General features: G+C 42.0%; 1 protein-coding gene across 4 annotated transcripts in view; it reads left to right on the top strand.

Annotated features, from left to right (window-relative positions):
* The window catches only part of mrpl35 (mitochondrial ribosomal protein L35), a 34,154-nt gene extending 10,548 nt beyond the window's left edge, over positions 1 to 23,606 (top strand). The window contains exons 1-5 of one of the 4 annotated variants that reach the window (XM_068029270.1): positions 6,019 to 6,087; positions 8,239 to 8,431; positions 13,016 to 13,157; positions 19,943 to 20,076; positions 20,844 to 23,595. In XM_068029270.1, the coding sequence (XP_067885371.1) occupies positions 6,063 to 6,087; positions 8,239 to 8,431; positions 13,016 to 13,157; positions 19,943 to 20,076; positions 20,844 to 20,946 (597 nt within the window). In that variant the 5' untranslated portion in view covers positions 6,019 to 6,062 and the 3' untranslated portion in view covers positions 20,947 to 23,595. Of the gene's footprint in view, positions 1 to 6,018; positions 6,088 to 8,238; positions 8,432 to 13,015; positions 13,158 to 19,942; positions 20,077 to 20,843 lie in introns of those variants that run through there. The other 3 variants (XM_068029281.1, XM_068029251.1, XM_068029261.1) reach the window with 3 other exon arrangements.
* Positions 23,607 to 23,817: the final 211 nt, after the last annotated feature.

Below are 23,817 nucleotides of genomic sequence, written 5' to 3'. Positions count from 1 at the left end.
CTCTGTCCAGTCCTGTTAGAATTTTTTAGGTTTCTATGAGATCCCCTCTCATTCTTCTAAACTCTAGCGAATACAAGCCTTATCCACCCAATCTCTCTTCAAACATCAGTCCTGCCATCCCAGGAATCAGTCTGGTGAACCTTCGCTGCACTCCCTCCATAGCAAGAACATCCTTCCTCAGATAAGGAGACCAAAACTGCACACAATATTTCAGATGTGGTCTCACCAAGGCCTTATATAATTGCAGCAAGACAATCTTGCTCCTGTACTCGAATCCTTTCGCTATGAAGGCCAACATATCATTTTCCTTCTTAACTGCCTGCTGCACCTGCATGCTTACTTTCAGTGACTGGTGCACAAGGACACCCAGGTCTCGCTGCACCTCCCCCTTTCCCAATCTATCGCCGTTCAGATGATAATCTGCCTTTCTGTTTTTGCCACCAAAATGGATAACCTCACATTTATCCACTGCATCTGCCATGTATTTGCCCACTCACTCAAACTGTCCAAATCACACTGGAGCTTCTCTGCATCCTCCTCACAGCTCACTCTCCCACCCAGCTTTGTGTTGTCTGCAAACTTGGAGATATTCCATTTAATTCCCTCATCTTTCTTTTTTCTTTCTTTTGGGCCTCCTTATCTCGAGAGACAATGGATACGCGCCTGGAGGTGGTCAGTGGTTTGTGAAGCAGCGCCTGGAGTGGCTATAAAGGCCAATTCTGGAGTGACAGGCTCTTCCACAGGTGCTGCAGAGAAATTTGTTTGTTGGGGCTGTTGCACAGTTGGCTCTCCCCTTGCGCCTCTGTCTTTTTTCCTGCCAACTACTAAGTCTCTTCGACTCGCCACAATTTAGCCCTGTCTTTATGGCTGCCCGCCAGCTCTGGCGAATGCTGGCAACTGACTCCCACGACTTGTGATCAATGTCACACGATTTCATGTCGCGTTTGCAGACGTCTTTATAACGGAGACATGGACGGCCGGTGGGTCTGATACCAGTGGCGAGCTCGCTGTACAATGTGTCTTTGGGGATCCTGCCATCTTCCATGCGGCTCACATGGCCAAGCCATCTCAAGCGCCGCTGACTCAGTAGTGTGTATAAGCTGGGGGTGTTGGCCGCTTCAAGGACTTCTGTGTTGGAGATATAGTCCTGCCACCTGATGCCAAGTATTCTCCGAAGGCAGCGAAGATGGAATGAATTGAGACGTCGCTCTTGGCTGGCATACGTTGTCCAGGCCTCGCTGCCGTAGAGCAAGGTACTGAGGACACAGGCCTGATACACTCGGACTTTTGTGTTCCGTGTCAGTGCGCCATTTTCCCACACTCTCTTGGCCAGTCTGGACATAGCAGTGGAAGCCTTACCCATGCGCTTGTTGATTTCTGCATCTAGAGACAGGTTACTGGTGATAGTTGAGCCTAGGTAGGTGAACTCTTGAACCACTTCCAGAGCGTGGTCGCCAATATTGATGGATGGAGCATTTCTGACATCCTGCCCCATGATGTTCGTTTTCTTGAGGCTGATGGTTAGGCCAAATTCATTGCAGGCAGACGCAAACCTGTCGATGAGACTCTGCAGGCATTCTTCAGTGTGAGATGTTAAAGCAGCATCGTCAGCAAAGAGGAGTTCTCTAATGAGGACTTTCCGTACTTTGGACTTCGCTCTTAGACGGGCAAGGTTGAACAACCTGCCCCCTGATCTTGTGTGGAGGAAAATTCCTTCTTCAGAGGATTTGAACGCATGTGAAAGCAGCAGGGAGAAGAAAATCCCAAAAAGTGTGGGTGCGAGAACACAGCCCTGTTTCACACCACTCAGGATAGGAAAGGGCTCTGATGAGGAGCCACCATGTTGAATTGTGCCTTTCATATTGTCATGGAATGAGGTGATGATACTTAGTAGCTTTGGTGGACATCCGATCTTTTCTAGTAGTCTGAAGAGACCACGTCTGCTGACGAGGTCAAAGGCTTTGGTGAGATCAATGAAAGCAATGTAGAGGGGCATCTGTTGTTCTATATCATTAATATATATTGTGAATAGCTGGGGTCCTAGCACTGATCCCTGCAGTACCCCACTAGTCACTGCCTGCCACTCGGAAAAAGACCCGTTTATCCCGACTATTTGTTTCCTGTCTGCCAACCAGTTCTCTGTCCATGTCGGTACCTTACCCCAAATCCCATGTGCTTTAATTTTGCACGCTAATCTCTTATGTGGGACCTTATTGAAAGCCTTCTGAAAGTCCAAATACACCACATCCACTGGTTCTCCGTTATCTATTCTACCATATTCTACTCAAAAAATTCCAGTAGATTTGTCAAGCATGATTTCCCTTTCTTAAATCCATGTTGACTTTGTCCGATCCTGTCGTTGTTTTCCAAGTGCTCTGCTATTACATCTTTTATAGTAGACTGTAGCATTCTGCCCCCTGATTAATTTTTTTTAGAACATTAGAACATTACAGCGCAGTACAGGCCCTTCGGCCCTCGATGTTGCGCCGACCTGTGAAACCATCTGACCTACACTATTCCATTTTCATCCATATGTCTATCCAATGACCACTTAAATGCCCTTAAAGTTGGCGAGTCTACTACTGTTGCAGGCAGGGCGTTCCACGCCCCTACTACTCTCTGAGTAAAGAAACTACCTCTAACATCTGTCCTATATCTATCACCCCTCAACTTAAAGCTATGTCCCCTCATGTTTGCCATCACCATCCGAGGAAAAAGACTCTCACTATCCACCCTATCTAACCCTCTGATTATCTTATATGTCTCTATTAAGTCACCTCTCCTCCTCCTTCTCTCCAACGAAAACAACCTCAAGTCCCTCAGCCTTTCCTCGTAAGACCTTCCCTCCATACCAGGCAACATGCTAGTAAATCTCCTCTGCACCCTTTCCAAAGCTTCCACATTCTTCCTATAATGCGGTGACCAGAACTGCACGCAATACTCCAGGTGCGGCCTCACCAGAGTTTTGTACAGCTGCAGCATGACCTCGTGGCTCCGAAACTCGATCCCCCTACTAATAAAAGCTAACACACCATATGCCTTCTTAACAGCCCTATTAACCTGGGTGGCAACTTTCAGGGATTTATGTACCTGGACACCAAGATCTCTCTGCTCATCTACACTACCAAGAATCTTCCCATTAGCCCAGTACTCTGCATTCCTGTTACTCCTTCCAAAGTGAATCACCTCACACTTTTCCGCATTAAACTCCATTTGCCATCTCTCAGCCCAGCTCTGCAGCCTATCTATGTCCCTCTGTACCCTACAACATCCTTCGGCACTATCCACAACTCCACCGACCTTAGTGTCATCCGCAAATTTACTAACCCACCCTTCTACACCCTCATCCAGGTCATTTATAAAAATGACAAACAGCAGTGGCCCCAAAACAGATCCTTGCGGTACACCACTAGTAACTAAACTCCAGGATGAACATTTGCCATCAACCACCACCCTCTGTCTTCTTTCAACTAGCCAATTTCTGATCCAAAGCTCTAAATCACCTTCAACCCCATAATTCCGTATTTTCTGCAATAGCCTACCGTGGGGAACCTTATCAAACGCCTTACTGAAATCCATATACACCACATCCACTGCTTTACCCTCATCCACCTGTTTGGTCACCTTCTCGAAAAACTCAATAAGGTTTATGAGGCACGACCTACCCTTCACAAAACCGTGCTGACTATCGCTAATGAACTTATTCTTTTCAAGATGATTGTAAATCCTATCTCTTATAACCTTTTCCAACATTTTACCCACAACTGAAGTAAGGCTCACAGGTCTATAATTACCAGGGCTGTCTCTACTCCCCTTCTTGAACAAGGGGACAACATTTGCTATCCTCCAGTCTTCCGGCACTATTCCTGTCGACAATGACGACATAAAGATCAAGGACAAAGGCTCTGCAATCTCCTCCCTGGCTTCCCAGAGAATCCTAGGATAAATCCCATCTGGCCCAGGGGACTTATCTATTTTCACACTTTCCAAAATTGCTAACACCTCCTCCTTGTGAACCTCAATCCCATCTAGCCTAGTAGCCTGAATCTCAGTATTCTCCTCGACAATTAATCCTGATGTCAGGCTAACCAGTTTATTATTCCCTGTTTTCTCTTTATCTCCTTTTTTAAAATAGTGTGGTTACATTAGCTACCCTCCAATCCATTGCAACTGTTCCAGAGTCTATAGAATTTTGAAAAATGACCAGCAATGCATCAACTATTTCTAGGGACACTTCCTGAAGTACTCTGGGATGTAGTTCCTATTGTTCTTGTACTTCTCAGAGATTTGCCTCCATATCTGCTCTTCTATCTCCCTCTGACTGTTTGGGGGTCTATAGTACACTCACAGCAATGTGATTGCCCCTTTTCTGTTCCTTAGCTCAATCCATATGGCCTCATTTGATGAACCTTCCAACATATCATCCCTCCTCACAGCCATAATAGTTTCCCTGACTAAGATCGCCTCTGTCCTTCTTTTCATATTTCCCTCCCTATTGCGTCTGAAAACCCTGTAACCAGGAATGTTGAGCTGCCAATCCTGTCCCTCTTAAGCCATGTTTCTGTAATAGCTATGATATCATACTGCCACGTGTCTATCTGTGCCCTCAGCTCATCTGCTTTCTTTGTTATACTCCTTGCATTGAAATAGATACCCTTGAGCACGGCCAAACGTTTTTATTTTCCATCCTTTGTTTCCTCTGTCTTCCAGACTCATCCATTAATTTTCTGCCTTCCATTTTAATTTCTGATTTTGTCCTAACTCAGGTCCCCACCCCCCTGCCAAACTAATTTAAACTTTCCCCAACAGCACTAGCAAAATGTCCCACAAGAGTGTACTAATAATCTTAAACCAAGTACTGTAGTGAAGATGGGCATGATGAGATACTTGAGCAATGTCAGTCCTGGGACTGCACAGTGATAATAAAAGCCTTAGCAGTCTCTGCAAACATGTTATTCTGTAGAATTGCCAGACAGAAAATAAAGTCACCAAGTAACTAGCAGACTCAAGGCTGGGAACTGAGATAGCAGGGAACATTTGCTAGGCTGATATTGTCCATTAATCAGGTCACTAACCACATGATGCATGAAATGAACTGAAGTGATTAATGATTGATGGCTGTCACAGAATCTTATAGTAAAACTAGGGAGCCACGAACTATAAATATGTCCTACAAACGCTGTATTGCTGAGAAGTTATTTGAGTTACGAGCAGCTTCTCCCCTTGCATATGCTCACATCTTTGCTTACTTAAATCCCACGGACTCAAGAACGGGCAGTACTAATTCCACAACATGTGCCCATACTCTATTTTCAAACAGGTTGACACTACTTCTGTGACTGACCCCTTACTATTTAAGTATTGAAGAACTTCTCGCTGTTATGTTTTGCATCTTCACCTAGGCTTTGTGTTCTTATGAATCACATTTTTTGATATTGAAAACCATTTTTGTTTATTTCCCCTAAGCGTGCATCTTGCATGTTGTCTGGATATTTGGTGTATTCTGGGAATAACTGATGAGTTACCCTGTGTGGAAGAATTGTCAGGATCTTACCAATGCCAAAATTTACAATTTTCGTATGTCCTTTTACATCCAAGGTTGTTTTCTTTGAAATGTTAAAGGAAGTGGCTTAATCTATTACAAATAATTTGCAAACTTTTAGACTTCAAGACATGAAAAAGTCAGTAACTACAAATATTACTCACTCTTGTTAATAAAAATTGGCCAGATTAAAAATTAAAATTAATAACAATATTCCTAAATACATTTGGACTCATCAGTTTACAATCCAGAGATACTGCAAAACAACTAATTTCAAAAGCAGGGTTGGGATATATTTGTCCTGCACTCTCCATTTATTCAATAAAATTGTTCAGGACATTGAAAATACGATTTGCCGAGCTATTTTATAGAAATAATGGCAAGCTTTAAATGCAGGCCACACCCCATTAAGCCGGTCAAACAACTGAGCTGGTGAAGGATTTTGAATTACGCGAGTCGGATGTCCGACTGGGTGTGGCCACCGTCGTTGGGTGTGAGAGGTGAAAGGTGAAGGGTGAAGATGGCGGCACTGAGGAGCGCGGCCGGTGGGTGCAACCGGAATAGACGGAGGCCGGGGCCATAGCCACAGAGCTCACTGTTCGGTGGCTGTGATTTGGGCCTAGGAGGAGGTTGTTGAGGCGGGTGATGGTTTACTCGGCCTTCCCCCGACTAGGGCCGCGTAGCGCTCTCACCAACTCCCCTCCCTCAACTTGCGGCCTTCCCGCCTCTGCTAACCGAGACAGTGGAGCCTGACCTAACCCTTGACAACCAGATTTACCCTAGTGACAAGAATGCTTTTTTTTTTGCCAATGGAAGTGTTTGAGTGCGAGACTATAACTTTTAAAGGGAAAACCAGAGAAAACAGTGCGATTGATCTGGCAGATAGCTGCACCAGGCAAGATGGAATGACTGACCTGTGCCGTGAACCTTTCAAGTTCTACAGAAGTCAGGCGAAATTGTTTTATGTAGAGGATTGCTGGGGCACAGCAAATGTTGCCACAAACCCTGAATCGACCCCCGGACCAATCCAAGGTTGTTCTGGCCAGTGGTAGCCAGACCGTTGCCCTACAGAAAATAGCTGCCAGACCACGATTTGAATGAAGGTGCTAGACTTTCAATAATCGTCATTGCTTTTGAAACTGCGGGGACTGTGTTTATTTGCTGTCCCCCAGAAATCAAGTGCAGATGGGGTAGACTTGGTGAAAATTAGTTCTGCCTAATCTGATTCATTATTGGTCCCATATGATTTCCTGGTTGAAGTTGAAGCAGGCATCTGATGTTCTGTCTGTTTTATTGTTTAAGTGGGCACACAGACATCTGTATGTTCTTTTCTGACATCCATGTGTGAAATCAAATTCAACCCACATTGAAGGAATAAGGCATCTAGAGTTTTTAGGGACTTGACTAGGCAATTAGGAATTCGAGAGACACAAAGTGGAAAGAAACATGGCCTTTATGCCATTTCTGATTATTTTGGGAGATGTGCATTGCTGACACTTGGGCTGTCCTAAGTTTTTCCAATTGTGAAACTCTGAGATGACTTATTTGGAGGGATGCCTGAGGGATGCTCTGTCTGCACCTGCATCTATAGACAGGTGAGATCACCTCCCTCTGGTAGATGTCCTGCTGGAAACTCCTTTTCCCAAGGGGAGCTGCAATAGTAGACCTATAACAGTATCACTAAGATGTGTTGATTGCTTGACTGACTATTATGTTGGATGGTCCTTTAGAATTACAGCATGTCATGCTTTACATGGTATGTATGAAATAAAGCATGCCAGGGTCAAGAGTCAGGTCGCCAACATTGGCTGTATCTACCAAGATGTCACCAAACATTTCCACATGCCCTACTATGCATGCCTAGTAAGACCATGGAAAAACTAGATTTCTCAGCCTGGATCAGCAGATGTGTAGATGCAGAGCTATCAGCTGCAAGGGCATCAGATATGCAACATATGGCTGGCATAATTCAATAAGGGTAAATAGTGACCTGAAACTAGAATGTACCTCTTTGCAGGCACAATGTTTGAGGGAATGACACTGTGGAAGGGAACAGAGGGCAGCTGCTTTCATAAGTAGCTGATGCAGCACAACCTTGGCTTGAGCAGCCATCAAGCAAGGGGGCTGGTTGCTGGGCTGCTCCATTACTTGCCTGCTGACTCCTGCCTGTGCCTTGAGATTTTCAGAATTTTGTTCCCCATCATGTCCACATCCTTTAAGATTCACTTGGGCACAATATTTTTACTCCCATGACTTGTTTGCACTTGAACTTGTGAAAAGTTATACAAATTAACTCATGTTGGAAAATTGGCGCAGCTTGAAATTTGAAAGAGAGTAAAATGGCAATTTATCTGCAACTACTTTACACATGGATACATGGAATGGACTGTAAAAGGAGGCAGTAGGGGCCAATTATATCAGTACATTCAAGAAGAAAGTGCATAAGTACTTAGAGAAAAACGTGATGGTGGGGCACGAGGTATCATGAAGTATGATACTTCCTAAACAATGAGACCAGCTAGGTAGGTTAAATGTTCTTTGTGGGCTATGTTTCTTTAGTACCTGACCATCCTGGCAGGATTTACACCAGTATTTAACCACCTGTAAATGAAAATGTTAATTTTATCAATAAAAAAAGTTAGTAAAGTGTTGTAATTTAAAAAAATTAAGGTAACCTTTTTTTTTTATATTGTAAGGAGCAGTGAGGTACCTCCTTCCTTTGGTCCAGAAAAATGCTTCAAGAGGTTCCTCTGTTACACAGCTGGTCTCCAGGTTCGCCACCCTCAATCTCCGACATGTTCAATCTCCAACCATTTCCACAGTAACCAAATTGGGATCACCTTTGGAGAGTAACCTTGTTTGTGCACATAACCTTTCTCCTCTCAAGAGGTGAGTTTGAAAGTAGAAATTAATGGTCAGGGAAGGCAAGTGCATTTGCTGCGGCTTAATAACTCAAATGGCCGATTCTCCCTTGTGACTTAAAATTCCCAGTCTATCTGCCACTTAATTTGTGTCCGTAGCGTACATTTAGATGTACTCAGTTTTTTATGATTGGTAAGAGGAATGAAGCTGTCTGTCTTCTACTGGCACGTCTAACTTCTTTGTTCAACTTATTGTATTTTTCTTGTATTCAATTTAGACACAAGCTTTCTTCTCACTCCATGCATATACTGCATTTGTGGTTTCCTTCCTGCTTGGGAGTTTCTGTTGATTGTCCTAGTGTTTCAGCCAAAATGGACAGTTCTTGTTAGTTATGTCCATGCACTTCTAGTTTACAGGGTAGTATTGCTACAGGCAAGGAAACTGATACCTCCCTGTCTTCTTGATCAGAAATTATTACACTGCATGAAGGGACCTAAATGAGAAGAATATTAAATCATCATAAAGGGAGGAAGATTGTGGAAAATGCTTATTTACCCAAAGTTTTGTTTTGCTGATTTACACACCACTCCTTAGACAAGTAGGGGAGCTGTTCTCAGGCAACTGTGGGTGTTATGTAATTGTAAGTTGTACACAAGTGGATGTACATGAAGAACTTGCATTCATATTGTGCCTTTCACAACCTCATGACCTCCCAGAGCACTTTACAGCTAATGAAGTGCGACAGCTCTACCTCACCACAACCTCTGTGGACTCCTCCGCTGTTGCTAAATTATCAGACTGCTTATCTGACATTCAGTACTGGATAAGCAGAAATTTCCTCCAACTGAATATTGGGAAGACTGAAGCCATTGTTTTCAGTCCCCATTCCAAACTCCATTCCCTAGCTAGTGACTCTGTCCCTCTCCCCTGGTTACAATCTGAGATTAATCAAAGTTGCGAACCAACTGATGTCACATTTGCCCCCTAGATGAGTGTCATCAACAAGACCGTCTATTTCCATCTCCGTAACATTGTCCCTATCTCAGCTCATCTATTCCTGAAACCCTTACTCGTGCATTTGTTACCTCTCAACTAATGTTTCATCGCACTGCTGGTTGGTCTCTCACATTCTATCCTCCGTAAACTTGTCATCCAAAATTCTGCTGCCCCATTTTTTAACTTGCACCAAGTCCAGTTCACCTATTGCCCCTGTGCTCGCTGACCTACATTGGCTCCTGGTCAAGCAACGTGTTGGTTTTAAAATTCTCATCCTTGTTTTAAAATCCCTCCACGACCTCGCCCCTCCCTATCTCTGTAATCTCCTCCAGCCCCACAACTCTCAGATATCTGTGCTCCTCTAATTCTGGCCTCTTGAGCTTTCCCAATTTTACTTGCTCCACCGTTGGTGGCCATGCCTTCAGTTGCCTGGTCCTAAGCTACCCACCCTCTCTGCCTTTCTACTTCGCTTTCCTTCTTTAAGACACCCCTTAAAAACCTACCTCTTTGACTTGTTTTTAAGCTTTTGGTCATCTAACCTAATATCTCCTTGTGTCATATTTTGTTTTATAATGTTTCTATGAAGTAGTTATTAAAGGCACTATATAAATATAAGTTGTTGCTGATGAAGTGCATTACTATTGTAATGTAAGAAACAGCAGACAATTTGTGCAAAGTAAGATCCCACAAACAAGAATTGAGATTGTTTGCTGAAAGATTAATATTGACCAGGACAGTGAGGAGAAAGCCCTTGCTCTTCTTTGAAATAATGACAAGGGATCTTTTAACAGACAGAAGGGACCTCGGTTGACATCTTATTTGTTCTGACAGTGGAGCACCACCTCGGTACTGCACTGGAGTGTCAGCCTGGATGACGTGCTGAAGTCTCTGGAGTATAACTTGAATCCATCACCTTCTGAGGCAAGAGCACTATCACTGAGCCATGGCCACACAAACCAGAAGTGCCAAATGTGACCAGACTTTGGTAGCTCTGTCCAATGTGGGTTTGTAGATGAGTTTTGGATTGCTCTCCATTATGGTACGTTTGCCAGAGCATAATATAGTTAGTGCAGCATGGCCTGATTTTCTTTGATTATTATGGGGATTGTGTTTTCAAATTCAGTAGTTTTTTTTAAAGTTTGTTTTCGTCATCTTGGTAATGGAACTGGATTAGTGTCTTCAGAGGGTGCATAAAGACTATAATAAAGTGCTGTTTATATATACAGGCAGACTAAGCAAATCACACTGTAAATGCACTATACTTTGAAGCCCAAGTCAAAAAGGCACTTAGTCAATGGTTATTTAATAAGCTAATGGAAGTTATTTTCCCCAGAGACCATGAACAATGAGCAGTTTGTTGATTTGTCATCTCCAGCCCTCAGAGATATATGCATGCCTCCATTTCTTAACTCTTGACCATCTCTATTTTAATTGCTGCAACAACGCCTTGGGGCCAAGGCCCTAAGCTCTGGAATTTCTTCCCTCAACCTCTCCATCTCTCTATCTCTCTTTCCACCTTTACGACACCTTTTTGATCAAGCTTTTGATCATGGGTCCTAATGAGTGGTCCCGCTAAGCTGCGTGGGTTCATGGTCACACAACAGCCTGCAAGGTACCATGAAGGCTTTGCTTTGTGATAAACAACATGTTTGCACAAAAAAGCTTAAAGGAACTGCACACTGAAAATAATGGGCCCAGCACAGCAACTAAATTTTAAAGGGAACATTGGTCCTAATATCTCCTTATGTGACTTGATAAATGTTGTGTGCCAATGCTCCTGTGAAGTGCCTTGGGACGACATTGTTGTTGTTTTCAATAAATTCAATAGTAATCAATAAAAACCTCACACCCGTTGTGTTGGAAAGCCTCTGGTCCCAGGCGCTTGACCAGATGGGCCTGACAGGCCTTTTTCGGCTGTGAACAGGGGACATTTTAAAAAAAAAGAAAGGCAGTGAGGTCCTGCAAAGGCTTTGAGGTCAATTTTTAAAAAAAAACAGGGAGTTGCTTTGTGAATCTTGTGCCAGGCTGGGTAGGAGAACACGTGGGTAGTTAATTGTTGATTTAGTTTAGTTTAGTTTAGAGATACAGCACTGAAACAGGCCGACCATCAACCACCCATTTATACTAATCCTACACTAATTCCATATTCTTACCACATCCCCACCTGTTCCTATATTTCCCTACCACCCACCTATACTGGGGGCAATTTATAATGGCCAATTAACCTATCACCCTGCAAGTCTTTGGCATGTGGGAGGAAACCAGAGCACCTGGAGGAAACCCACGCAGACACAGGGAGAATTTGCAAACTCCACACAGGCAGTTTTGTATAAGTTAAGTAAGACAGCTCACTAATCTGAGGAAGTTAAACCTTGCTTTGTATTATTAAACAAAGGCAGGTTATAATGTTTGAACTAAAGGAATTTGACCGTAACAATGTGAACCAGCTGTGAAATAGCACAACTTGTATCTGGACTCACCTCACCAAATGTTTACTTGTTCCGTCTTCGCAAAGATTGATGAAGCGCAGGGGCAAAAGACACAAATATCCAATTTAGATTGCAAGGGGATACTGTTATTACACCCTAAGTTGTGCTATTGTTTAAATAAATATTGGGTAGTGTGTGGAAACATAAGACATGTAGAATCTACTTCAGGCAGCAACTGATACCACTGAACCTGAGAAGTTACCATGGGAAAAACCTTAAACCTATAACAATAACTGAAACTATACCTCAGCATTATTTTTTACAAATAGAAACAGCACAGAAAAAGGCCCGGCTTCACATTGTAAAAGGATTATTACATTTTATTAGTATTTGGATCAATCGCTAACTGTGTACACACTGGTTTTCATCTGCTTATGTGTCTAAGAACTATATTTTCATTATAAGATCTGCACATAGTTAATAAAATATACTAATTTGGGGGAAAAAGGCATGAATGGTAGAAACCTGAAAATAATTAAAATATTCAGTAGGTCAGTGAGCATCTGAAAGAGGAGATGTCTTCTGCTTTTACCCCTCTTTTTTTAAAATCTCTGTCTCCAAGCGGCTGTTGCTGGGTCCAGCCTCCACTCCAGTGTGCTGCTGGTGAAACTGTAAGGGAATCAGATGAGTCTCTTAATGGTGCTGTTCACCATTTCTCACTTCTCATTTGTAATAGGGTCTTCATTGTTGAAATCCGAGAGCCAAAAAAATCGAGGCTTAAACGTATCAAAATTTTTTACAGATGGCCTGTTCCCCACTCCTGGACTGGTCTATTGTGCAATCAACCTGCCATGTATACCTGTACTGTGTTCCTAAATGTGGTGCAGCTTACTGAATACAAATGTTGTGGTAGCCATGTCAAAGCTTTAATGTATCAAAACACCACTGTAGTTCTATTTTTTTTTTCTCTACCGTTGCCTTTTACTTACTTGACAGGTCTGACACAATCATTTTTTTTGAAGGTAGATTTCCTGAATCTGTAAATGGTATTCTGATATTGGCAAAGGGTAAAAATATATGTGGCCAAAATTGCTGACCAGATAAACTGGATTCATCTAATGTGTATAAAGAAAGATGAAATTCTATAAATTTTGTATTATGTGCCTATTATTTCTCTTGTGTATAGTGTGACTCATTGCACTCCTAGTTTTCAACAGCCGGTAAGAGCCCTCACTTACTGCAGTCTGCGTAAAGGAAAACGGAAGTCAGTGAAATCTGTTGTCAAAAGGTTCCTACGGCTACACTGTGGTCTTTGGGTGCGGCGAAAGGTACGTGTTTTCAACATTCTGCATCGGAAAGGATACAATTTATTTTTAAAGACATTTAAAGACATGAATTAATGAGATAACGCAGGAATTTATCTAGGAGGATTTTTAGGGCAGGGAGAAGTGTAGGAAGGTAAAATAATTTGGGAAGAGAATTCCAAAGGGGTGAAAGTTCAGTTTCCAGATTGTGGAGCAAGGAACAAGCAGCAATCCAAGGTTAGAAGAGCAGAGCGAGTAGGCTAGCTGTACTTAAAGTTGATAAGCCACCAGGACCGGATGAGATGCATTGAAAAATACTTGGGGAAATAAGGGTGGAAATTGTGGAGGCACTGGCCATAATCTTCCAATCCTCCTTAGATACAGGATGTGTCACCAGTGGACTAGAGAATTGCAAATGTTACACCCTTGTTCAAAAAAGGGTGTAAGGAAAAACCCAACAACTACAGGCCAGTCAGTTTAACCTCTGTGGTGGGGAAGCTTTTGGAAACGATAATTCGGGACAAAATTAATAGTCAGTTGGACAAATGTGGATTAGTTAAGGAAAGCCAGCATGGATTTATTGAGGGAAAATCATGTTTAACTAACTTGCTTGAGTTTTTGATGAGGTAACAGAGAGTGTTAATGAGGGTAATGCGATTGATGTGGTGTACATGGACTTCCAAAAGGCATTTGATAAAGTGCCACATAACAGACTTGTCAGCAAAGTTAGAGCCCATGGAATAAAAGGAACAGTAACCTCATGGACATGAAATTAGCTGATTGACAGGAAACTGAGTAGTTGTGAATGCTTTTTTTCAGACTGGAGGAAGGGATGCGGTTGGGTTCCCCAGGGATCAGTGTTAGGACCACTCTCTTTTTCTCCCCCACCATTAATGATATACATTAATGACCTAGACTTGGGTGTACGGGGCACAATTTCAAAATTTTCAGATGACACAAAACTTGGAAGTATCGTGAACTGTGAAGAGGATAGTGATAAACTTCAAGAAGACATAGGCTGGTGGAAAGGATGAACAAGTGGCAGATGAAATTGAATGCAGAGAAGTGTGAAATGATTCATTTTGGTAGGAGGAATGAGGAGAGGCAATATAAATAAAGGATACAATTCTAAAGGGGGTGCAGGAGTAGAGGGGCCTTGGGGTATATGTGCACAAATCGTTGAAGCTTGCAGGACAGGTTAAGAAAGCGATTAATAAAGCATATGGGACCCTGAACTACTTAAATAGGGGCATAGAGTACAAGAACAAGGAAGTATGACAAACCTTTATAAAACACTGGTTCAGCCTCAACTGGAGTATTGTGTCTAGTTCTGGGCACTACAATTTGGGAAGGATGTTAAGGCATTAGAGAGGGTGCAGAAAAGATTCACAAGCATGGTTCCAGGGCCGAGGAACTTCAGTTATATGGACAGGTTGGAGAAACTGGGGCTGCTCTCCTGAGAGAAGAGAAAATTAAGAGGAGAGTTGAGGTGTTCAAAATCATGAGGGTCTGGACAGTGTAGGTAGGGGATAAACTGTTCCCATTGGCGGAAGCATCCAGAACCAGAGAACACTGATTTAAGATAATTGGCAAAAAAAAGCAACAGTGGCGTGAGGAAATACATTTTTATGCAGCGAATGGCTAGGATCCAGAATCTACTGTCTGAGAGCGTGGCGGAGGCAGATTCAATCGGAGGGAGTGGGACTAGGTGAGTTGCTCTTGCTGAAAGCAGGCACAGACACAATGGGCTGAATGGCTGCCTTGAGTGCTGTAACCATTCTATGATTCTATGAGTGGTTGGACCTAGAATTAGCAAAGATTCCAAAATAGGATGGAGGGAGTTGAAGACGAGACTCTGAAGTCAATTCAGTGGAATACAGGAAACAAGGATGGGGCCATGCGAGTGGAACATTTTCCAGGAGAGGACTTGGGATTTGTTTTAATCCCCCTCGTTGTACAGCCCAGGTTTGTTTTCTCTTTTCCTACCCAGCCCTGGAACTACACTCAAAGGTTTACAATAACATATACAAGAAATCAATTTTGTATCCTAGTTTGAGGGATGGCCACTGTAAACCACCCAACCAATCAGTTTGAATAAATATAGAATAGGATCATAAGATATGGAATGAGAAAAGGCTATTCATGTAGTTTTGTACTTTCAAGGACTCTACCCATTTATCTCGTATCATGAAGTAACAATTTAAATCGCTCCACCATTGGCCCTAAACTCTGCACTTCCCACTCTAGACTTCTCCGCCTCTCTATCCCCCTCTCCTCCTCCAAGTCGCTCCTTTAAACCTACCTCGAACCAAGCTTTTGATCATTTGACCTGATATCTCCTTATGTGGCTTGGTGTCCAATTTTGTTTATTAATTCCCCTGTAAAGTGTTTTGGGATGTTTTACTATGTTAAATGTACTATATAATTGTAAGTTGTTTAATCCAAGAAAAGCCTGCAATGTTTATTTGAGTTGTCTGAAGTTAACATTACAGTACAGTTTACTTGGATATGCACTTGAAGTGCTGTAACCTACAAGGCTACGGGCCAATAGCTGGAAAGTTGGATTAGGCTAGATGGCTCCTTGCCGGCCAGCTCAGCCACAATGGGCTGAACGGCTGCCTTCTGTGTTGTAAATTTCTATGATTTCAAGTTTAAACAGTTGCTCGATTGCAGTGGTACTTCCTAAATTATCCATGCTGATACTTGTGTCTATAACTTGCACCCAGAAATGAAAGTGACCATGAATGCTGCCAGATAGTGCTTTTAAAAAAGAACAAACTAATCTATTAATGTCCTTCAACGACGGGAAGTTGCTATCTTTACGTGGTCCTGCCTACTTTATGTGGTTGATTCTTAATGACCTCTGAAGTGGCCTACCAAGCCAGCCCACTTAATTATAATAACAATTATTTCAAGATTGCAACTACGGATGAGCAATAAATGCACAATTGCCAGTGTTGGCTAAATCCTGAGAATAAATAATTTAAAAAAAAAACTCAATTGTAATTCAAATAGAAAGCACTATTAAATGCAAGGCAATCTATAATTCTAAAGAAAATACAATTAGAAAATTGAAAATAGATTAACTAAAATGAGTTGAAGAACAGGCCAAAATGTGATTACTTACCAAACATCATAGAAACATAGAAAATAGCAGGAGTCGGCCATTTGGCCCTTCAAGCCTGCTCTGCCATTCATTATGATCATGGCTGATCATCCAACTCAGTAACCTGTTCCCGCTTTCGCCCCATATCCTTTGATCCCTTTAAACCCAAGAGCTATAACTAACTCCTTCTCGAAAATATACAATCTTTTGGCCTCAACTACTTTCTGTGGAAGCAAATTCCACAGGTTCACCACTCTGGGTGAAGAAATTTCTCCTCAGCTCAGTTTTGAATGTTTTACCCCGTATCCTTAAGACTATGACCCCTGGTTCTGGACTCCCCCACCATCGGGAGCATCCTTCCTGCATCTACCTTGTCAAGTCCTGTTTGAATTTTGTAGGTTTCTTTGCGATCCCCCCTCACTCTTCTGAACTCCAGCGAATATATTCCTAACCGACTCAATCTCTCCTCATACGTCAGTCCTGCCATCCCAGGAATCAGTCTGGTAAACCTTCAATGCACTCCCTCTTTAGCAAGAAAATCCTTCCTCACATAAGGAGACCAAAACTGCACACACTATTTCAGGTGTGGCCTCACCAAGGCCCTGTATAATTGCAGCAAGACATCCCTGCTCCTGTACTCAAATCCTCTCGCTATGAAGGCCAACATATCATTTGCCTTTTTTTTACTGCCTGTTGCACCTGCATGCTTACCTTCAGCGACTGATGTACGAGAACACCCAGGTCTCATTGCATATTCCCCTCTCTCAGTTTATGGCTGTTCAGATAATCTGCCTTCCTGTTTTTGCTACCAAAGTGGATAACCTCACATTTGTCCACATTATACTGCATCTGCCAAGCATTAGCCCACTCACTCAACTTGTCCAAATCACCCTAAAGCCTCTCTGCATCCTCCTCACAACTCATCCTCCCACCCAGTTTTGTGTCATCTGCAAATTTGGAGATATTACATTTAGTTCCCTCATCTAAATCATTAATATATATTGTGAATAGCTGGGGTCCTAGCACCGATGCCTGCGGTACCCCACTAGTCACTGCCTGCCATTCGGAAAAAGACCCATTTATCCCTACTCTTTGTTTCCTGTCTGCCAACCAATTTTCTATCCATCGCATTACACTACCCCCGAACCCATGCACTTTAATTTTACACGCTGATCTCTTCTGTGGGACTTTGTCGAAAGCCTTCTGAAAGTCCAAATAAACCGCATCCACTGGCTCCCCCTCCTCAACTCTACTAGTTATGCCCTCAAAGAATTCTAGTAGATTTGTCAAGCATGATTTCCCATTCGTAAATCCACGCTGACTCTGTCCGATTCTACCACTGTTCTCCAAGTGCTCTGCTATAAAATCTTTGTTAATGGACTCTAGAATTTTCCCCACTACCGCCGTCAGGCTGACTGGTCTATAATTCCCTGCTTTCTCTCTAACTCCCTTTTTGAATAGTGGGTTTACATTAGCTATCCTCCAGTCTGTAGGAACTCTTCCAGAGTCTATAGAATCTTGGAAGATGACCACCAATGCATCCACTATTTCTAGGGCCACTTCCTTAAGTACTCTGGGATGTAGACCATCAGGCCCTAGGGATTTATCAGCCTTCAATCCCATCAATTTCCCCAACACCATTTCTCTACTGATACTGATTTCCTTCAGTTCTTCTCTCTCACTAAACCCTGTGTTCCCCAACATTTCTGGTATGATATTTGTGTCCTCTTTTGTGAAGACAGAACCAAAGTATGCATTTAGTTGGTCAGCCATTTCTTTGTTCCCCATAATAAATTCCCCTGTTTCTGACTGTAAGGGACCTACATTTGTCTTCAGTAATCTTTTTCTCTTCACATACCTATAGAAACTTTTACAGTCAGTTTTTATGTTCCCCACAAGCTTGCTCTTGTACTCTATTTTCTCCTTCTTAATCAATCCCTTGGTCTTCCTTTGCTGAATTCTAAACTGCTCCCAATCCTCAGCGCAGTTGTTTTTTCTGGTGAATTTGTATGCCTCTTCCTTGGATCTAATTCTATCTCTAATTTCCCTTGTAAGCCATGGTTTGGCTACCTTTCCAGTTTTACTTTTGCACCAGATAGGAATAAACAATTGTTGCAGTTCATCCATGCGCTCTTTGAATGTTTGCCGTTGTCTTTCCACTGTCCCTTTAAGTAACGTTTCCCAATCCACCATAGCCAACTCGCGCCTCTTACCTTCGTAGTTTCCTTTACCAAGATTCAGGACCCTAGTCTCAGAATCAACTATGTCACTTTCAATCTTGATGAAGAATTCCATCATATTATGATCGCTCATCCCCCAAGGGGTCTCACACAACTAGATTGTCAATTATTCCCCTCTCATTACACAATACCCAGTCTAGGATGGCCTGTTCTCTCGTTGGTCCAGAAAACCATCCCTTATACACTCCAAGAATTCCTCCTCTACGATATTGACTAATTTGATTTGCCCAATCGCTATGCAGATTAAATACACCCATAATTACAGATGTTCCTTTATCGCATATGTCTCTAATTTCCTGTTTAATGCCATTCCCAACATCACCACTACAGTTTGCAGGTCTGCGTACAACCCCCACTAACATTTTTTGCCCCTTCATGTTTCTCAGCTCTACCCATACAGATTCCACATCGTCGGAGCTAATATCTTTCCTCAATATTGCGTTAATTTCCACTTTAACCAGCAATGCAACTCCACCGCCTTTTGCTTTTTGTCTGTCCTTCGTAAATACTGAATACCCTTGGATGTTCATTTCCCATCCCTGGTCACCTTGCAGTCATGGTCCGTTATCCCGACTATATCATACCCATTTACATCTATTTGCGCGATTAATTCATCCACTTTATTGCGAATGTTCCACGCATTAAGGTACAAAGTCTCAATGCTTGTCTTTTTAACATTACTTGGCCCCTTCCCACTATTTTTCACTGTGGCCCTGTTTGATTCTGGCCCTTGATTTCTCTGCCTACCACTTTTCTTACTCCCCTTACTGTCTTTTGTTCTTGTGTCTTTGATCCCCCCTTCTCTGACTCCTAGCAAAGGTTCTCATCCCCCTGCCATTTTAGTTTAAACCTTTCCCAACCACTCTAGCAAATACTCCCCCTAGGACATCAGTCCCGGTCCTGCCCAGGTGTAACCCGTCCAGTTTATACTGGTCCCAAAGTCCCAGGAATCTAAAACCCTCCCCCTCGCACCATCTCTTCAGCCACGTATTCATCCGATATATCCTGCTATTTCTACTCTGACTAGCACGTGGCACTGGTAGTAATCCTGAGATCACTACCTTTGAGGTCCTACTTTTCAACTTACTTCCTAACTCCCTATATTCTGCTTTTAGGACCGCAGCATTGGGCAACAATTGCAAAGTCAAAATTGTAGCATTTAAGTAAATCTATGGAATTTATGTGCAAGCATGTGATACTAATATTCTCTGATCATTTTTTTATCCTATTTCCTCAAATATATCAGTTTGCATTTCCCAGTAGTTACAATGGAAGAGACTAAAGATGAGACACAAGTGAATTTGGGAAACTCCCTTTAACCCAAATCTACTTGGCAATGAAAGTGGCAATTTTTCTCCTTTCTCAGCGGTCATTAGTTGAGATAGCACTGTCTGTTCAAACAGGTTTTGAACCAGGAATGCAGCTGCTGCTCAGATCCTCAACAATGCTCCCTTTTCTTTCAGGCGGGTTATAAGAAAAGACTTTGGAAGAAAAGGGCTGCCAGAAAACGTCGACTCCGACAGCACGTCTTCTGCAACAAGACCCAAAGCAAAATGCTGGACAAAATGACGACGGATTTCTGGAAAAGGCGGAACTGGTATGTGAATGATCCATACCAGATGTACCATGATCGAACAAACCTAAAGGTTTGAAGATTTGTGACAATTCTGGTAAAATCTGCAGTTGATCTCTGCATTAATCCAGGAACAGAAGAAACACCCATTGTTAAGAATACATTTGGAATTTAATGATGGCCAACTTTATTCAGAACAACTGAGTGTTGGAGAGCTAGCAGGCATAGGCCTTTTCCTGTAATATTTGTTGTAATATATATAATCTGTGTTCTTTAATGCTCTATAATAAAACTTCCGAGCCATGTAACTTGAGTAACGTAGTTGAATTGTTACGTTTTGTATCAGTCTTTTTTTTGGAAAAGCACTTTTCAGACTCCATGTCAGGTGCCATTCCCTGGAAAAGGTGATGTTCATCTGAGGCCTTGGTTATAGCACGCCAGATCTGGCTATTGGTAGTACAGAAGGAGGGCTTGAAAATCCGTGGCCAGCTGTGCCTTCAGCCATCTGGGCCCTAAGCTCTGGAATTCATGCTCTCTAAACATTTCTCTCTCCTCCTTTAAGACCCTCCTTAAAACCTCTGACCAAGCTTTTTGCCCATCCTACTACTCTCCTTTTGATTTTTTTTTGTCTGATTATATTCCTGTGAAGCCTTGGGACGTTGTACTATGCATAAAATGCAAGTCTATCTTTAAAAAAACAGTGCATAAATGTATGTTGTTGGCTATTAGGATATGTGAAGAGCAGCATGGTTTAAAAACTTTCTCCTAACTTCTCCCTCCCATCTATTTAGCGCCTCTACACTGAGACAGGCCTTGAAATGGCCAGCCCAGGCAGTGTGTGAACATGCATCCCATCAGTCTGCTCAACCGTGCAACAGTGATTTAATGAACTAGCCTTTAAAAGACCATTGCTGTGCATCATGGTTTGTGTGTGTTTCCAAAACATGAAACTGCAGTCATTCCTGTTGTAATCTTTCAGTCTTTTATTACAATGGCAAGAGTTCTGTGACAAATGTATATAAGACAACAATCCTTTAATTCATGCAGCACTCTGAATGCAACCAGTGTAACAGCAACAACAAATTCTCTATATACAGTTAACTGTTGTAGTCAGGAACACAAACGTGAATGAATACAACTGTAAAGTGCTCTGGCCTGCCAGATCTGCAGTGATTTGCTGCAACTTTAAAGCAATAAAAAGATTCTTGCACACCAGAAGGAAAAAAAGTAGAAATTAAGACAATCACCATCTATCCTCATTCGGCCTATCGTTGGTTAACGGTATTAAAACCAATGTCTCTCGTAAACAAATCCGCTTAAATATACGCCGATGAAAAGTACAAGTACGTATTTCAACATGTACATCATTCTTGTACAGATGCGGTGTCATATAGCACTGTCTGCATTACAGTTAAGTCAATATAATTGTTACAAAAACATGAAATTCTTTTTACATTCAAACTCGATGTGTCTGTCTGTGAATAAGCTGGCACAGTGATTTTTGTACTGAGATAAGGCAGCACACATCCACATTGTTGCCCACTACTGCAGTGCAAGATAAAATTAGTTACTAGTTGTGTGCTCAACACTTCACACCGGTGTATAGCTTCCAGCCTATCTACCCATTAATTATTTTTTTATTGTCCAGCCTGTCACATGAATGTTTGAGACTACAATCATGTTAGTATCACAAAAAGAGACGGTATCCTTCGGCAACCCTATTAAAACTACAGTTTCAAAATGTTTCAAATAATAGGAAATAATTTAAAGTTACAATCATATTGTGTTTAAACAGCAAACTGTTTGACAGGAATCTTATGGCGTGACTGGGAACTTGGCAATGTGCTGTAGTGAAAGTTGGCAAACAGCTATATAGCTGGGCTAGGTCAAGTATCTCATAGAATCTTTCAGTACAGAAGGAGGCCATTCTGCCCAACGTGCTGCACCAGCTCTTTGGAAGACCTATCCAATTAGTCCCACTCACCTCTTTCCTCACAGCCCTGCAAATTTTTCCTTTTCAAGTATATTTCCAATTCGCTTTTCGAAGTTTCCATTGAATCTGCATCCACCACCCTTCCAGGCAGTGCATTCCTGATTGTTATCTGTAATAAGGTTCAAGTTTCTATAAACAAAACATGTTTTGGGGAAAATAATTCTGCATACAATGAAAGTGCTGATGTTTTCTATTTTCGCAACAACTTGCATTTATTTTGTGCCTTTAATGTAGGGAAAAATGCCCCAAGGTGCTTCAAAGGTGAAAAGGGGAAGAAAAAGGATGCTGATCCAAAAGAGAATTTATATTTTTTAAGGAGGGAGGTGGCGAGGCTGAGGGGTTTAGGGAGGGAATTCCAGAGCACAGGGTCTAAGTGGCTGAAGGCATAGCCACCAGTGGTGGGTGACGGGAGTGCTGGGGGTGGCTGCTGGTGGGTGTGTAAGATGCACAAAAAGTTGGAGTCCGAGTGTATGAAGGGATGGAGGTGGTCACAGAGATGAGTACAAGCCCATGGAGGGATTTGAATACAATGTGAATTTTAAATTAAACTAATGTTTCCAAGAATGTCCAATTCTTGATGAGCCAGCAAAACTTGTCAAACTTCTGAAATATCTTTTACATCCGGTGTGTTTGGAGACGGTACTTACAGCTGTCGTTTAATTTCCTGATAGTTTAAAGGCTTTACACAGCAGACTGAAAATTGCACAGTTATATCTGATTTTGCTAATTAACAGCAACTTGGAATCTGAAGTACAAAATTGTTCTTTACAGTTGAAAAAAAGGACATCAGAATAATGAGGAAACCTGGGCCATTTGTTGTTTCATCACAAAATAGATTAGGATGAGGAAATACATTAGGCTCATTCATCCAGGAAAAGAAAAACCCTTACATCCCTCCCATCGCATCAACCAGATATATTCTAAATACCTGCACTACTCTTTCAACCTCCATTTTATGTGTTGAGCACTCTTTGAATAACAAACTTCCTGACATCTGTCCTAATATCCAGTTTGAATCTATGCCCCCTTGTGCGCTGGTCATGGTTTAGCCTGGTGTGGAGTTCTGGTCCTTTTATGTATTGTATCATGTCTTGTAAAGCTCTACGAGGTTGCTGACACAAAACCCCTGAAGACTGCCTTAGTATCAGTGAGCTCACTATTTTGTTTTCAGTTTAATTTCTGAAATTATTAAAGTATATCGTCTAGAGGTCATTTTACTGAACTAGTAATCCACAGAATGTGCGTTTGAATCCCACCCTGGCAGCTTGAAAATCTGAATTCAGCTTATTAAAAAAAATTTAGTTAATGAAAAACCGGTTATCAGTAAAATCGGCCATGAAGCTGTTGAATTGTTTACTAATTTCCTGTCGGGAAGGAAATCCTTACCCAGTCTGGGGTTATCATCCATTAACATTGTAATTGTACATCATAGCTTCAAAAAAGATAACATAACACTGACTTGATTGATTCTATTGCACTTAGAATAAATCTTACAAATTTTAAAACAGGAGGCCATCTTGGCTCATCATGACTGAGCAATTGTTTGATTTACATTGGAGCTATCACCTGTAGTTCTTACCTGCTCTTCTGACATATGCTTCGCTGAATTTGTTCAAAATTTTGACTGCATTGTTTATGACACTGCAACTTAAAACGCACCTTAAATGTTCAATATATCTAATATCAGTATCTTTAATCTGATTAGGGCATCAGATGAAGGGCACCGGGGTTACTCACTAGCTTGTTATCACAATTCCACTATCCATATAGAG

This window comes from Heterodontus francisci, chromosome 1, assembly GCF_036365525.1.
Source record: "Heterodontus francisci isolate sHetFra1 chromosome 1, sHetFra1.hap1, whole genome shotgun sequence".
NCBI lineage: Eukaryota > Metazoa > Chordata > Chondrichthyes > Heterodontiformes > Heterodontidae > Heterodontus > Heterodontus francisci.
The sequence above is the reverse complement of the archived record's forward strand: the minus strand, read 5'-3'. Positions and strand labels throughout refer to the sequence as shown.